Genomic DNA, 15,662 nt, shown 5'->3' on the forward strand with positions numbered 1-15,662 from the left:
TGGATTTGGCCCAGGGCTGTATTTTGTAAACCTTTGCTGTAGATTATAAACTCCTCAAGGGCAGGAGTCCTGTCTGCTTCACTTATTGTATATCCAGGACCTATCACAGCAGCTAGCATATGATAAAGATCATTTTGTAGACTGGTTAAGTAATCTAAGTAACAGTCTTTTCTCCTTCCTCTTCATTGCAGAACTTTGATGAGGAATGATTATATTCTTGCTCAAATGCTGTTGTGATCTTTGGTTATTTTCTTTCCTTCACAGTGGTAGTCCCTGTTCCATCTACCGCCTGCTCCTCAAAATATTAATTAAGAGTGTTGTCAGGCAGTATTTTGCCAGGCAGATATTTGGATCTGCTGAGCATTTTGATGTGTTTTCTGATGTATACTCCATTAAGCCAATTTAATTCCTTTGATTTTATTGTCTCTCATAGTGGATGCTAAGTTTTAAGTGACATTTAACTAAAATTTCTTGATCAGTTTTTTATAGATCTTGGTTAAATACCTTCATAGTTTTCATTTCCATTTTCATTTTACTGATATTCTCAAGATTCTTTTCCATGTAAATTTTATGTCAGATATTTGAGTTATCAATCATGTTTTTTGTCTATCAGAATTTCCTGGTTACAGCTTCTACCAAGTTTGTAAATGTTACTTCTATATATTTTTAAATGTTACTTCTACCAAGTGTGGTTTTTCAGGTCAAACTTTATAGGTCAAACATTTTTAAACGTGTCTGGTTTTCATAATTGTTAGTTTTATTAATTTTTACCAGTTATATTCACTATGAAGTGACTGAAGGATCTAGCTAATCCAGGAAACAATTAGTAATGGTTTCTCTAGAATCCCTTTCCAAATCTCAAAATTCTTTTTTCGGTTATTAATATTCCTGTGCTTATTGTTGACTTCATTTTCTAAGCAAAATGTATTACTGGGTATGTTGGGGTAGAAAATATTCTTGGGGTTTGTATGTCAGAGTGAAAACACCCCACATTAATTCAGTTATTCTGTTTGTTCTGCTCCTGTGAACAAGGACCTCATTCTGTCTCTTGTGAGAAAATGTCAAACCTCTGAATTCACTCCTGCCTGTTCTCTTCTCTGTATACTACTACCAGAGTCATCTGCACAAAATACAGCTCTCATTATGTTATTTCCTTTACTTTAAAAACCTTTGACAGACTTTGCAGAAGGATGAAAAAATGAATAAAATAAAGTAAAAACATATAAAACCTAAGGAATAGACCCAACTTCATGCCACAGTTTAAAAAACCCAGCCTCAGATAGTTTCTTCTAGAAATTGAATAATTCTTCTGCCCTCTCTAATCTATTCTAGCAAATGGATAAGGAAGGAAAATATCTCAAGGCTCTCTTGTACAAAACCAATGTAATACTGATGTAAAAATATGACTGAACTGGCTAAAAAAGTAACTATAGTTTAATTCGTTTATGACTATAGATACAAAAATCCTCGGAGCCCAGAGTAAGGAGGAACCAGCAGTACTTTTTTTTTTTTTTTAGTACTTTTATTTTTAAGTATCCCTCACCAATTCAGCCGTTTTTCATTCTTTAAATTAATTATTAAAAGCAAATTGGTTAAATTTCATTTTCATTATTGGTTTCAAAAGTACTTTATAAAATTACATAACATCCTTATTCTGGAAAAAGTGTATATGTGTATCTGTAGTCAGTATCATATGTAATGGTCAGCCACAGCATGCATTCCTGTTTATGTCAAGTTCAAGACAAAGTTTTTTCACCACTATGTAACACTATTTTGGAAGGGCTCGTCAACATAATTAAACAAGAAATGAAATAATAAAATTGTTGAAGGCTCTAGAGTTCTCGACAGTACAGCTCATTAGCTTGGCCAAGCTTACCTCTCAGTCTTATCGTTCATCATACCACCATCACCACCACCACCACCATCACCAACAGGGGCTAAATTTCATGGCATTTTTTTCTCTCAAAGTGGTGTTTTAAATATGGATGTTGTATATATCCTCTTTAAAAGAAAAAAATTATTATGAAGTCCCACTTACTTTTATTATAATGTAACTTTAATATGTGCCTTTATAAAATTAGCTATAGTCACTCTATAGTCCTATAAGGAATTTACAAATTAAATGGAAGCAAGACCACAGAACGAAATAAAAATTAACATGAATGTGATGGATGGTATGTTGTTGGCATAGATGGCTGTGTATCTAATTCTGTATTTAATCTGATTTTCTATTTTTATTTCAATAACACTAACGCAGAGAATGCCTATTAGATAAGTATCATCTATAAAAGAATGTAATTTCCAAGAATTGTTTGCTAGTACAGAACAATCAGACCTGGTACCTAAGTGAAACTTAGCAGATAAGCCTTATCAGTAGATAAGCCTCAAGTGCCAATAATGTAATCTTATCCACTTATTGTTGGAATTGACAACAGAGAAACATTGTAATTATATATTTAATATTAAACTATAGTGAACCATTACAAGTTGTATAGCCAAGTAAGTAGGATGTGTGTATACTATTTCTGCTTGCAGCATGGACACAGTGCTGGTGAGAATACAGCCCAGATTCTTTTGAGTTCTGCATGTCTGTCTGTATCGTGTGCCCTGGGGTGATTCAGTTTTCGTTCCACTCCTCCAGTTTTGAGTTAACTCAGACCTTCATGAGACACACATTGACTCATTTGGTCTTCATTTGATATGAATGCAGTTGTAAACCCAAATTTGAAAAATTTGGGAATCAATGAATCAAAGTTCAGGTTGCTTTATTGCACAAATTCTCAGAACCTTGGATGTGCTAGTGCACGTTACGATTCTGCAGGCGATGAGTATATACTGCGCCTCTTTCCTGGAGCATGCCGCAGTTTGTTAATGGACAGTCTAAGGCAGATCAATCGCATCCTCTCAATTGCTATAAATAAAATGTCTTTTTTCTAAGTTTCTTATGTCTTTGAAGCATTCATTTTTCCACCTCATGTTTTTTTCACCTCATGTTTCTTTCCCCTTAGTCGTAAGTGCTTTCTCTCTCTCTCTAAGGTACTTACTGTCAACAACGGGAAGTGGAGGCCATTACTGAAGGTGTTGAGGAAGATGAAGGATTTTGCTGTTGTGAACCTGGCCATATTCCTCATGTGCTTTCGTTTAATGCTGCATTTAGCCAGCGCTGGCTAGCTTGGGAAGTGATAGTCACCAAGTATATTTTGGAGGGTTATAGCATCACTGACAATAGTGCTGCTTCTATGCTTCAAGTCTTTGATCTTCGGAAAGTACTCACCACTTACTATGTCAAGGTAAGGATATGTGCCTACTTAGATCTGGTATCAGAGGCTCTTGGAAAAGACACACGTATACGCACACGTGCGCACACACATGCACGTTTGTTTTTTTAACTTGTGCTTTGCTTCTAAGTAGTGACTTAAATTCTGTAGTATCCAGTACAGTCAGTAAATTATACTTGTGAAGGTCTTGCTATTTCCTTCTTTAGTGAAACTTACTACATTTGTTCATTAATATTAATAGCTATGGGCTTCCCTGGTGGCGCAGCGGTTGAGAGTCTGCCTGCCGATGCAGGGGACACGGGTTTGTGTCCCGGTCTGGGAGGATCCCACATGCCGCGAAGCGGCTGGGCCTGTGAGCCATGGTCGCTGAGCCTGTGCGTCCGGAGCCTGTGCTCCACAACAGGAGAGGCCACAACAGTCAGAAGCACGCGTACCGCAAAAAAAAAAATAAATAAAATAAAAAGAATATTAATAGCTACCATCTGTAGTGCATACCTTTTAGGCACTGCATTAAGGAATACGCACATACACGCATGTATATATATGATATGTATATCTTACCTAATTCTCTAAAGGAATATTACGTCCGTGTTTTACATATAAACAAGTTAAGGATCAAAAGTTAACTTCGCCGAAGTCCTCTAACTAGCAAGTGGAGTTGGGGATTTAAAACACAGGCTTGTCTGATTCCTGAGTCCTTGCTATTAACCACTGCTTTGCACTGCTTTCAACAAACTGAATGAAAGTATTGCAAGATTTGGGAGGTCTCCGAAAACACCCTCACATTTGACACCAGTTGCAATTTCAGGGTTCCCAAGACCCTGTAACCACAATCAGGTTCAATAATTTGCTAGAAGGACTCACAGAACTCAGCAAAGCCATTATACTCGTGGTTAGAATTTATTACAGTGGAAGGATACAGGTTAAAATCTGCCAAGGGAAGAGGCACATAGGGCAGGGTCTAGAGACACTCAGGCCTGAACTTCCAGTTGTCCTCTCCCAATGGAGTTGTGTAGACAACGTTTATTTCTCCCAGTAACGGTGTGAGAGAATACCTACAGAGCGTTGCCAGCCACGGAAGCTCGCCTGAGCCTCAGTGTACAGAGTTTGTCTTGACACACAGTCATTTAGACTTGTTTGACCATCCACATGGCCAGCCTTAGTCTCCAGATCCTCTAGAGCTCATGGTTCTAAGCCTCCAGGTAAATAAAGACTCTTATCAGGCAGGACAGTGCGTGGGATTAGAGGTTACCTCCCAGAACCCAGGTGCAAAGGCCAAACCTCTCTTTGGGCAAGATTAGTTCTTTACTGCACAGGTATTCTGTTTTTGCTAAAGATTTTACAGAAGTACAGCATGGTTATGACTGGGGGTTTACAGGCTAAGCCAACATTTTCAAGAGGAAAAACGTATGCTAAATCTTAATGATTCATGTGTTATTACCTCTATGTACTACCTTATTTGTGCTGATTGGGTTGAAGCCTGAGTCCTCTGTTGAATGTTTGGTGAAACCCAACCTCAGGAAGCTAAAGAAATCGACTTTGCAACTTTTTTTTTTTTTTTTGTGGTACGGGGGCCTCTCACTGTTGTGGCCTCTCCCGTTGCGGAGCACAGGCTCCGGACGCACAGGCTCAGCAGCCATGGCTCACAGGCCTAGCCGCTCCGCGGCATGTGGGATCTTCCGGGACTGGGGCACGAACCCGTGTCCCCTGCATCGGCAGGCAGACTCTCAACCACTGCGCCACCAGGGAAGCCCTACAACATTTTTTAACATGTGTGCATTTGTGTGTGGAATGTCCTCTCTCTAAAGATGTATATTGCTATTGCTTTATTTATTAGTTATATTTTTATAACTTGACCTAGGATCACAAGATGGTTTAATAGCTTTCTATGAGAATTTTCTCAAAATAAGTACACCACAATAAAGGTTTTTCATCTCTCTTAAAAGATCCTAAATTCAGTAGACAGAATTGTTTTTAGAATATCCTAAAATCAGTGGACTGGAGTTGTTTTGAAGTTGCCTTCTTGAATTTATGGTTGTGATTTTAAAAGTATTAATTTTTTTTAATCCAGGAAGGCCTGAGATGTATTACTGTAGCATTCTTAAAATAGTATACTTACAGTATTGAGCTGGAATATACATTTTTGATTCCTACTATCGTATAAACAGTTGGAATTAATTTACTGAGGGACTTGCATTTAATTCAGATTGTGGTTTAGCCTGAGTTTTTTGTTTTTTGTTTTTTTATCTTTTCCTCATTAGGGTATCATTTATTATGTTACAACCTCTTCTAAACTGGAGGAGTGGCTAGCTAATGAGACGATGCAGGAAGGACTACGTCTGTGTGCAGATCGAAATTACGTTGATGTGGACCCAACGTTTAATCCAAACATTGATGAAGACTATGACCATCGACTTGCAGGCATATCCAGGGAGAGTTTCTGTGTGATTTACCTCAACTGGATAGAGTATTGCTCTTCCCGAAGAGCAAAGGTAGAGTTTATTTCGTTTATAACTCTTTGAATCTGTTTTTCCAAAGATGGAAAGAATACCTCTGTTTGTTATCATGAGGTTAGTTTTTCTAGACTTTCCTCTTTCTAACTATCTGGGTAAGAGAACCTGTCTATTCATTATGATTGGGCCAAACCAACTGCCAAAACAGGTTAGAGTAAGCGACCTTTCTCATTCTTTCATCTGCAGTGTCATAATCTCACTGTCCAAATAGCAACCCCTCCACCCTGTGCAGGTACGTACATATACACAGATTTAGGTTGTAGATTACGTGTAGCACTTTCTTAAAGACTGCGTTTTGGAGCATCCCCAGCCCCAAGCCCCCAGACACACACAGCAGACTTAAGGATAAGTTAATATCTTTGTCCCAAATCCAAAGTCTAATCCAGTGCTAATAGAATTTTCTGCAATGATTGAAACATTCTGTGTTGTTCCAATATGGTAATTACTAACCCACCACATATGGTAGATTATGAGACACTTGAAATGTAGCCAGTATGACTAAGGAAATGAATTTTTAAATTTAATTTTAATTGATTTAAATTTAAATCAATTAAATTTAGGCTAGTGGCTACCATACTGGACAATGTTCATCTGGACTACTGACTTTAAAATGTTAACATGGGTAAAAATGATACAGGAATGTGTAAAAATGCAGATTCATGGGCCTTGCCTGCGAGATTCTTATTCTGTAGGTCTAGGCTGGGGACCCAAGATCTGTGTCATGCTGGGTGATTATAATGCAAGGGGTTCGTAATCCGCACTCCAGGATAACTTGTCTTATCCTAAAGGGAAGCTGAGTTGCAGACTTCAGCAACTACAGCTTTCCTCCTAGGTCCCATGGCTCTTGTGGCAGTGTTGCTCCCCTGGTTAGACCCCAGGGACCGTAACCACAGTACCAAGGCAGAGTGCGAAGTCTTGTGTAGTTGAACCACCAGCGTCCTATGTACAGGATTACTCTGTACCATGGAGCAGAGTGAACCACTTTGACAACCAGTGCCTTTGTCGTGATCTGGGCTGTACACACTGACTGTCTTTAGATGTAGCCCCTAGTTTAGTCTTTCCTTCACAGATGCTCAATTAGAGTAAGGCACCCCATCATAATCAGCCTGTTTCTCTTACTTCATAAGAAAGGGAGCATCCTTGTAATTCCTCTTTGAACAGTGGCCTTTGAGCTTTTGTACTGGATGCACAGTAGATACTGAGCAGAGTAGCGTATTTTTAAGGAAGGAATAAAAGATAGAATAAAATAACCTTGTAAGAGCTCAGAAAAAGGACCAGCAGACGATGTCTGGAAATGGAGGCCCTCAAAGCTAATCTTCTCTTCTTTCAAACACATAACAAGCAGTTTATTTTTTTTCCAGAAATGAAATATACTTAGAATGCTTTGCACACTGTTCTCAAATCCTTGGGCTTATTTCTTGGCGGGGAGGGGGAGGCGGGGGCGGTTGGAGCGACCATGTTATTCTAATAGCCTTTCTCCGGCTTAGACTATTGGTTACTTTTGTTTGGTTTAACCATCGTCACCTAGGCTAGGAACTCAGTCTACCGACTCAGGAACAGGCTCCATCCTTCCTAACTTTAAGGAATAAATAATCTCTTAGAAATTATTGCTGAGGTCACGGATGTACCTCAAGGAAGTCATCCTCTTAATTGCTAATAAGTCATATTCAAAAGGTTTACCTCCAAGCTTGGGTATCCCCAGTCTCTTCAGAGAGCTTATTATCACTAGATCAGTCTGGCTTCTATTCTACTCTTGTAGTCCCCTCTAGAAGAAAATGGTCAGGAAAATTAAAATAATCCCTTCATTCTCCAGCTTTTTAAATTGAACAAGATTATCCCTACCTCCTTAAAACCATGAATTCTGTTTTCTGAATCACCATTCCCAGAATAACCTCTTCCTAGGGAAGGAAGTTAATTAAACCAGAAAGATTTGCTGACTCCAAGTTCTGGTACCCTCACCTGAATGTTAATAAAGTTGCCTCCAGACTTTTTTCCCCTTAATTTCCTTCCAAGATAGTTTTCTAACTTGCATATTACACAGAAATAAAAAAGTCATTCTTTCCTCTGTGGGGGCTTTCGGGATCTTAGTTCCCCAATCAGGGATCGAACCCAGGCCCCCAGTGGTGGAAGCGTGGAGTCATAACCACTGGACCACCAGGGAACTCCTCGTGTCTTTTATACTGATATAAACCTTCCATGTCTCTACTAGCATGCTGTCATTCCTCTATCTTTTTGAACTTATGGAATGCAGTTATAATAACTCTTTTAATGTCCTTGTTGACTAATTCTAACATCTGCGTCATTTCTGGGTCAGTTTTGATTGATTAGTTGATTATTTTTCTAATTGCGGGTCCTATTTACCTGCTAGTTTGCATGCCTGACAATTTTTGATTGGATGCTAGACTTGATGAATTTTACCTTGATGAGTGCTAGATATTTTTGTATTCCCATAAATATTATTGACCTTATTATTCTGTGACACAAATTCCTTGGGGACAGTTTGATCTTTTCAGGGTTTACTTTTAAGCTTTCTTAGGAGGGACCAAAGCAGCCTTTAGTCTGGGGCTAATTTTTCCGCATTACTGAGACAGTATTCTTTTGAGCACTCTAACCAATCATAGAATTTTCCATTGTTCCTTTCTGCTTTTTTTCTGATGGTTCTGTTCTCAGCCTTGGACCTTTGCTGTATGTGCTGATCAGTAATCTGCTGGACTCAAGAGGGATCCTCTGCAGATCTCCAGAGCTTGCTCTCTATATGTAGGTCTCTCCTTGGCACTTTGCCCTGCAAACTCTAGCCACCTTGACCTCCCCAGACTCCCAGCTATCTCCTCAACTTGGAGACCTCTAGGCTCTACCTGTGTTCCTCTTCCTTGTACTACAGCCTGGAAACTCTTGTAGGGTTTCCCATTTCTCAGAGATTAGTATCCAATGTCTCAATATATTCTTTTCTTGGTCATTTCAGTTGCAAGGGGTAAATCCGGCCTTTATTACTCTGTCTTGGCCAGTAGCAGAGGCCTGAACTAGATTTAAAATAAAAAATTTTTTGGACTGCCCTGGTGGTCCAGTGGTTAAGACTCTGCACTTCCACTGCAGGGGGGCACGGGTTCAATCTGTGGTCAGGGAACTAAGATTCCCACATGCCACGTGGTGCAGCCAAAAAAAAAAATTTTTTTTCCCATCACAAAAGCAATACATTTTCAGTATATAAAGTTGACTGGGTGGGGAAGGGAGGGAGACAGAAAAGAAAGAAATGTAGGATCTCCTACACAGTTACTATTGTTAACTGAATTACGCAATTAATGGTAATTAACTAACCAAGCTATATTAAGTTAGTATCTTAGATAACTGCCCTTTTTTGTTTATAAGTTAATGGTTTATAAAGCCAAATATATATACCATTGGCAAAGTTAGAATAATTAAGCTCATTATCAGCCTAGATCCATGATTCTTCAACTTTAGCATGCGTTAGAATCGCCTGGAGTGTGATGGGTGGACACCACCTTCAGAATATGACTTCATAGGTCTGAAGTGGCTCAAGAATTTGCATTTCTAATAAGTTCCCAGATGTTTCTCATGTTGTGTCCCAAGATTACACTTTGAGAACCACTGCTTTAGATTGTTTCCAGTCATTGAGATGCTACCAAGATTTTCTGTAGTATTATATAAAGTATACCATTTTGCTTGTGCATATATATATATAATTATTGTATTATATATTTTTAATATATAATATATATGTAATAGTCAATCAGGGTATGCAGTTGTTGAAAAATTAAAAGGTTGAGGGGAAGCAGTATTCTACAGATATCAATTTGATTTTCTTTACTATGGTTATAGTCACTAATAGGCTATATAGATAGAATATTATATTTTTCAGGAGAGGACAGTATCAGTAATGATGTATATCAAAAGTACTTTGAGATGTTTAGTTAAGATCCTAATACTCTGTAATACAGCCTCTTTTTTTTTAGTATGTTCTAGTATTATTATAAAGTATTAGATTTTATTTAAAGATTCCAAAGAACCTCCTCATATACATTCACACTTCATTTTATGCTGTTTTGTTAAGTTTCTTTTCATTAGAACTTTTATCTGGAGAGATAGAAAGTATGTACTAGTTGAGCTCCTGAACTTCTCTGATTTATTAAATAGATATCTTCTGACTTGTTAAATACTCATATTCCTTTCTGATAACTAACATTCTTTTGTTTTCCCTTTTTTTAATGAGGTGTAATTGACATAACATTAATTAGTTTCAGGTGTACAACATAATTATTCCATATTTGTGTATATTGCAAAGTGATAACCACAATAAGTCTAGTTAACATCTTTCACCATACATAGTTACAGAATTATTTTTTCCTTGTGACGAGAACTTTTAAGATCTACTCAGTAATTTTCAAATATGCAGTACAGTATTACTAAACTATAGTCATTGTGCTGTACATTACATCACCATGACTTATTCATTTTATAACTGGAAATTTGTGCCTTTTGACCCTGTCACCCCATTCTTTGTTTTTTAAAGCCACTGGATGTGGACAAAGATTCATCCCTGGTGACTCTTTGTTATGGACTCTGTGTTCTGGGACGGAGAGCTTTGGGGACTGCATCCCACCATATGTCCAGGTAAGGAAGGCATTTCTATTTTCAGAAAGAGACTGGGAAGCTCTATAACTGAAATCTGAAAAATCTGAAATAGTTTTTAATGGAAGCATTCTGTGCTAATTTATTGCAAATGCCTCTTCGGATATTGTATAGATCTTTTTGCCGAACACAGTAGAGTTCTAAGTGGTTAACAGAACTGGCTTTTAAAACTCACACGTGTGGGCAACTATAGATAATGAGAATTTAATAGACTTAAGACATTTTAAGAAATAATCAACTCATAACGTATGATTGGTCTTTTCCCATATACATCTGTTTTTCTAACAATTCATTTCTTTTTATTTTTCCATTTCTCCTTGCAATTTTTGTTCACAGCATTTATACTGTTAATATAGTGGTACATTAGATTTGGGGACTAAATATAAACTGGATTTCTTGACATACATCCAATTGAATTAGAATTAAGAAATGCCACATATTTTAAGTTTCTTCTGTGATTCCTACATGTTTTCTATTAGGCCCTCCTTACTTTCTTTTAAGTTACAGTGTCTTTGCCTGTTGCTTATTTTCAGGGACTCACTATTACAGTAGTTCATAAACAAGGGTCCCAGGTCAAACAGGCCCTGTCCCTTGTGATTCTGATTCAGGGGTGCTTACATTAGTTCTTGGCATTTGTATCTTCAAAACACTCCCACATTCTTCTGATGCATAACCAAATGTTAGAATCAGTGTAATGGAAGACCTTTGTTAAAATATGTAAACTTTTATCTCTAATCTTAACAGTAATTTAGAGTCATTCCTCTATGGATTGCATGCCCTATTTAAGGGAGATTTCCGAATTTCTTCAATTCGAGACGAATGGATCTTTGCTGACATGGAATTGCTGAGAAAAGTAGTAGTCCCTGGAATTCGTATGTCCATTAAACTTCATCAGGTAAGAGTAGGGAATTTCTAATGCATTACTGGTGTTTAATGGCGCTTCTTCACTTGACTTGCAGATTATGTTCCTTAGGATCCTTTTGAGAAAGACTCTGATTCGAAGCAAAGAAAAACATGATTCATGACATGATATTAAATCTTAGGAGCCTAAACCTGTGTTTCTAACAGTAAATTTGAACGTTAATATTAGAGAGTGACCTGGGCGTGAACTTGAGGAAAAAATGCAAGCAGTGATAAACTGGAAATAAATACCTATGGCCCCTGTAATGGTTGCTTTGACTTCACGTTATTGTAATTTATTCCTGTTCTGTGGGTGGACGTAGCTGACTTCTGGTGCAGTGTAACAGCATCTCTGGAGTCTTGTAAGTGCTGCTGTTACTGAACTATGAGCTCCATTCAGCATGTTGTATAGAGTAATAGATGGTTAGGACAGATTCAGCCTTAATTAGATAATCCTAGTAAGGTAATAAAATGAAAATGAGGCCTCCAAAATGTATATCTAAAGCCCCGGATCACTTTAAGAATATATTTTGAAATTAAATACGGGCACTTGCTGCTCTAATCATTCCACTTGACAGTAATGATGAGATCTGATGATAGAGAGCACATGACAATATTCAGTAAAGCACATCTGCTGTGCTCAAATCTGGATGACTCTTTCCACCAAATAAAGGGTGAATTACTCTTCAGATGATTTTACTGTGATCTAAAGTGTTAGAATGGGAAGTTCCCTGGTGGTCCAGTGATAAAGAATCTGCCACCCAATGCAGGGGCCACGGGTTCGATCCCTGGTCAGGGAACTAAGATCCCACATGCTGCGGGACAGCTGAGCCCACGTGCCACAACTACTGAGCTCGCGTGCCACAAACTACACAGCCCATGTGTTGTGGAGTCCACGCACCACAACTAGAGAGAGAAAACCCATGCACCACAACTAGAGAGAGAAAACCCACACAACCACAACTAGAGAGAAGCGCACGCACCACAACGAAAGACCCGACACAGCCAAAAAATAAAATAAAATAAAGTAAAACGTGTTGCAATGAAGTTAACACCCCACATTATTTAGGAGCATTACTGATAAGGGCTATAGTATTTGAAAATCTCTGTGAAAAGAATACTATTTTGAGGATGATGGGGAAAATGTACAATAGGGATCAAATAGAATTGTCCATCTTCAGGCTAGCTTTAGAGTTTCAAGACAAAATTCAATGTATTGAAAAGAAAAAGATAATGACTTCATATTAAAATATTTTTAAAACTTCAGAATTACTCAAAAGGTATTGTGTGTCTGCTACATAAGAAATACTCTTTTATGTAGCATGACTAACTGTTAATTCTGAACATTATGACAGGTATTTTATCTCCATCTGGGAGAGAGGAGCTGAGGCACAGGCTCTCTGTATTTTCTGATCCTTCCGTGTCTGTCCCTATCTCTCCCTACAAGTGCTATTGCCTGTTGCTTCCAGTCCATTTCCTCACATGTGTTTTTAGCCTGTGACAGTGGTTCTCCACCTTATAATCAGGCCTAACACAGTTGGGTATAGCACACTGTCATCATTAGCCATGACAGACAGCAACAGTGACAAACAGAGAGGGTAAGGAGGTGGACTCGGGAACTGGGGGCCATGGAGGGCTGGGGGAGGGGAGGAGATGAGAACGCAGATGCAACCTGGAGAAGTTCTGTGATTCACATACACCTTTGAGAAGGGCGAGATTGACCTGTAAAGTAACAAGCAACAGCCATTCGCTGCACATCACTTTGACCAGACGATGGGTTGCCAGTGAGGGACTCTCTGGCCAGGAAAAGATAGATGTGTCAGTCAGTGCTGGTCATCTCCAAAGTTCATATGTACTCATGAAAATCCACAGAAGGCTTATATGTTAAAGGATTAGTACACGCTTGGCATATGACGCAGCACCTCCACTCCTATGTATTTACCCAAGAGAATGAACGTGTATGGCCATGCAAAGACTTACACACAAGTGTGCATAGCCATTCTAGAGCCCCAGACGGCAAACTCCAATGTTCATCAACAGATAGAATGTTACGTAGCAATAAAAAGAAATGATCTACTGTTACATGCCACAGCAAGAATGAATCTCAAACATTATGCAGAGTAAGAGAAGCCAAACATAAAAAGAGTACATAATATTTTAGGAACCAAGATGGTGAAGTAGAAGGATATGCTCTCACTCTCTCTTGTGACAACACTAGAATCACAACTAGCTGCTGGACAGTCATCAACAGAAAGACACTGGAACTCACCAAAAAAGATACCCCACATCCAAAGACAAAGGAGAAGTCACAATGAGACAGTAGGAGGGGCGCAGTCACAGTAAAATCAAATCCCATAACTGCTGGGTGGGTGACTCACAGACTGGAGAACACTTATACCACAGAAGTCCACCCACTGGATGAAGGTTCTGAGCCCCACGTCAGGATCCCAAACTGGGGGTCCAGCAACAGGAGGAGGAATTCCTAGAGAATCAGGAAGGCTAGTGGGATTTGATTACAGGACTTTGACAGGACTGGGGGAAACAGAGACTCCACTCTTGGAGGGCACACACAAAGTAGTGTGTGCATCAGGACCCAGGGGAAGGAGCAGTGACCCGGTAGGTCTGGAGACTGAACCAGACCTACCTGCTAGTGTTGGAGGGTCTCCTACAGACACAGGTGGTGGCAGTGGCTCACTGTGGGGACAAGGACGCTGGCAGCAGAAGTTCTGGGAAGTACTCCTTGGCGTGAGCCCTCCCAGAGTCGGCCATTAGCCCCACCAAAGAGCCCAGGTAGGCTCCAGTGTTGGGTTCCCTCAGGCCAAACAACCAGCAGGGAGGGAACCCAGCCCCATCCATCAGCAATCAAGCAGATTAAAGTTTTACTGAGATCTGCCCACCAGAGAAACAGCCAGCTCTACCCACCACCAGTCCCTCCCATCAGGAAACTTGCACAAGCCTCTTAGACAGCCTCATCCACCAGAGGGCAGACAGCAGAAGCAAGAAGAACTACAATCCTGCAGCCTGTGGAACAAAAACCACATTCACAGAAAGATAGACAAGATGAAAAGGCAGAGGGCTATGTACCAGATGAAGGAACAAGATAAAACCCCAGAAAAACAACTAAGTGAAGTGGAGATAGGCAACCTTCCAGAAAAAGAATTCAGAATAATGATAGTGAAGATGATCCAGGACCTCAGAAATAGAATGGAGGCAAAGATCGAGAAGATGCAATAAATGTTTAACAAAGACCTAGAAGAATTAAAGAACAAACACCTAGAAGAAATAAAGAACAAACAAACAGAGATAAACAATACAATAACTGAAATGAGAAATACACTAGAAGGAATCAATAGCAGAATAACTGAGGCAGAAGAACGGATAAGTGACCTGGAAGACAGAATGGTGGAACTCACTGCTGCGGAACAGAATAAAGAAAAATGGATGAAAATATGAAGAGAGCCTAAGAGACCTCTGGGACAACCTTAAATGCAACAACATTCGCATTATAGTGGTCCCAGAAGGGGAAGAGAGAGAGAAAGGATGTGAGAAAATATTTGAAGAGATTATAGTCGAAAACTTCCCTAATATGGGCAAGGAAGGAGCCACCTGAGTCCAGAAAGCGCAGAGAGGCCCTTACAGGATAAACCCAAGGAGAAACATGCCAAGACACATAGTAATCAAACTGGCAAAAATTAAAGACACAGAAAAATTATTAAAAACAGCAAGGGAAAAACGACAAATAACATACAAGGGAACTCCCGTAAGGTTAACAGCTGATTTCTCAGTAGAAATCCTACAAGCCAGAAGGGAGTGGCATGATATACTTAAAGTGATGAAAGGGAAGAACCTACAACCAAGATTACTCTACCCAGCAAGGATCTCATCCAGATTCGATGGAGAAATCTAAAGCTTTACGGACAAGCAAAAGCTAAGATAATTCAGCACCACCAAACCAGCTCTAAAATAAATGCTAAAGGAACTTCTCTAAGTGGGAAACACAAGAGAAGAAAAGGACCTACAAAAACAAACCCAAAACAATTCAGAAAATGGTTATAGGAACATACATATCGATAATTACCTTAAACGTGAAGTGCTCCAACCAGCAGACACAGGCTTGCTGAATGGATACAAAAGCAAGACCCATCTATATGCTGTCTACAAGAGACCCAATTCAGATCTAGGGACACACACCTAGGGACTGAAAGTGAGGGGATGGAAAAAGATATTCCATGCAAATGGAAATCAAAAGAAAGCTGGAGTAGCAATACTCACATCAAATAAAATAGACTTTAAAATAAAGAATGTTACAAGAGACAAGGAAGGA

At 39.1% G+C, this 15,662-nt stretch overlaps 1 protein-coding gene across 8 annotated transcripts in view; it reads left to right on the forward strand.

The window, feature by feature from the left end:
- Positions 1–15,662, forward strand: part of PCNX1 (pecanex 1) — a 171,179-nt gene that overhangs the window by 136,524 nt on the left and 18,993 nt on the right. For all 8 annotated transcript variants that reach the window (XM_027111644.1, XM_027111647.1, XM_027111646.1 and 5 more), the window contains 4 exons: positions 3,037–3,290; positions 5,540–5,770; positions 10,320–10,420; positions 11,183–11,333. In XM_027111644.1, the coding sequence (XP_026967445.1) occupies positions 3,037–3,290; positions 5,540–5,770; positions 10,320–10,420; positions 11,183–11,333 (737 nt within the window). The remainder of the gene's footprint in view (positions 1–3,036; positions 3,291–5,539; positions 5,771–10,319; positions 10,421–11,182; positions 11,334–15,662) is intronic.

Source organism: Aethalodelphis obliquidens, unplaced genomic scaffold (assembly GCF_003676395.1).
Source record: "Aethalodelphis obliquidens isolate GAN/ISIS:26980383/991018 unplaced genomic scaffold, ASM367639v1 scaffold10, whole genome shotgun sequence".
Lineage (NCBI taxonomy): Eukaryota > Metazoa > Chordata > Mammalia > Artiodactyla > Delphinidae > Aethalodelphis > Aethalodelphis obliquidens.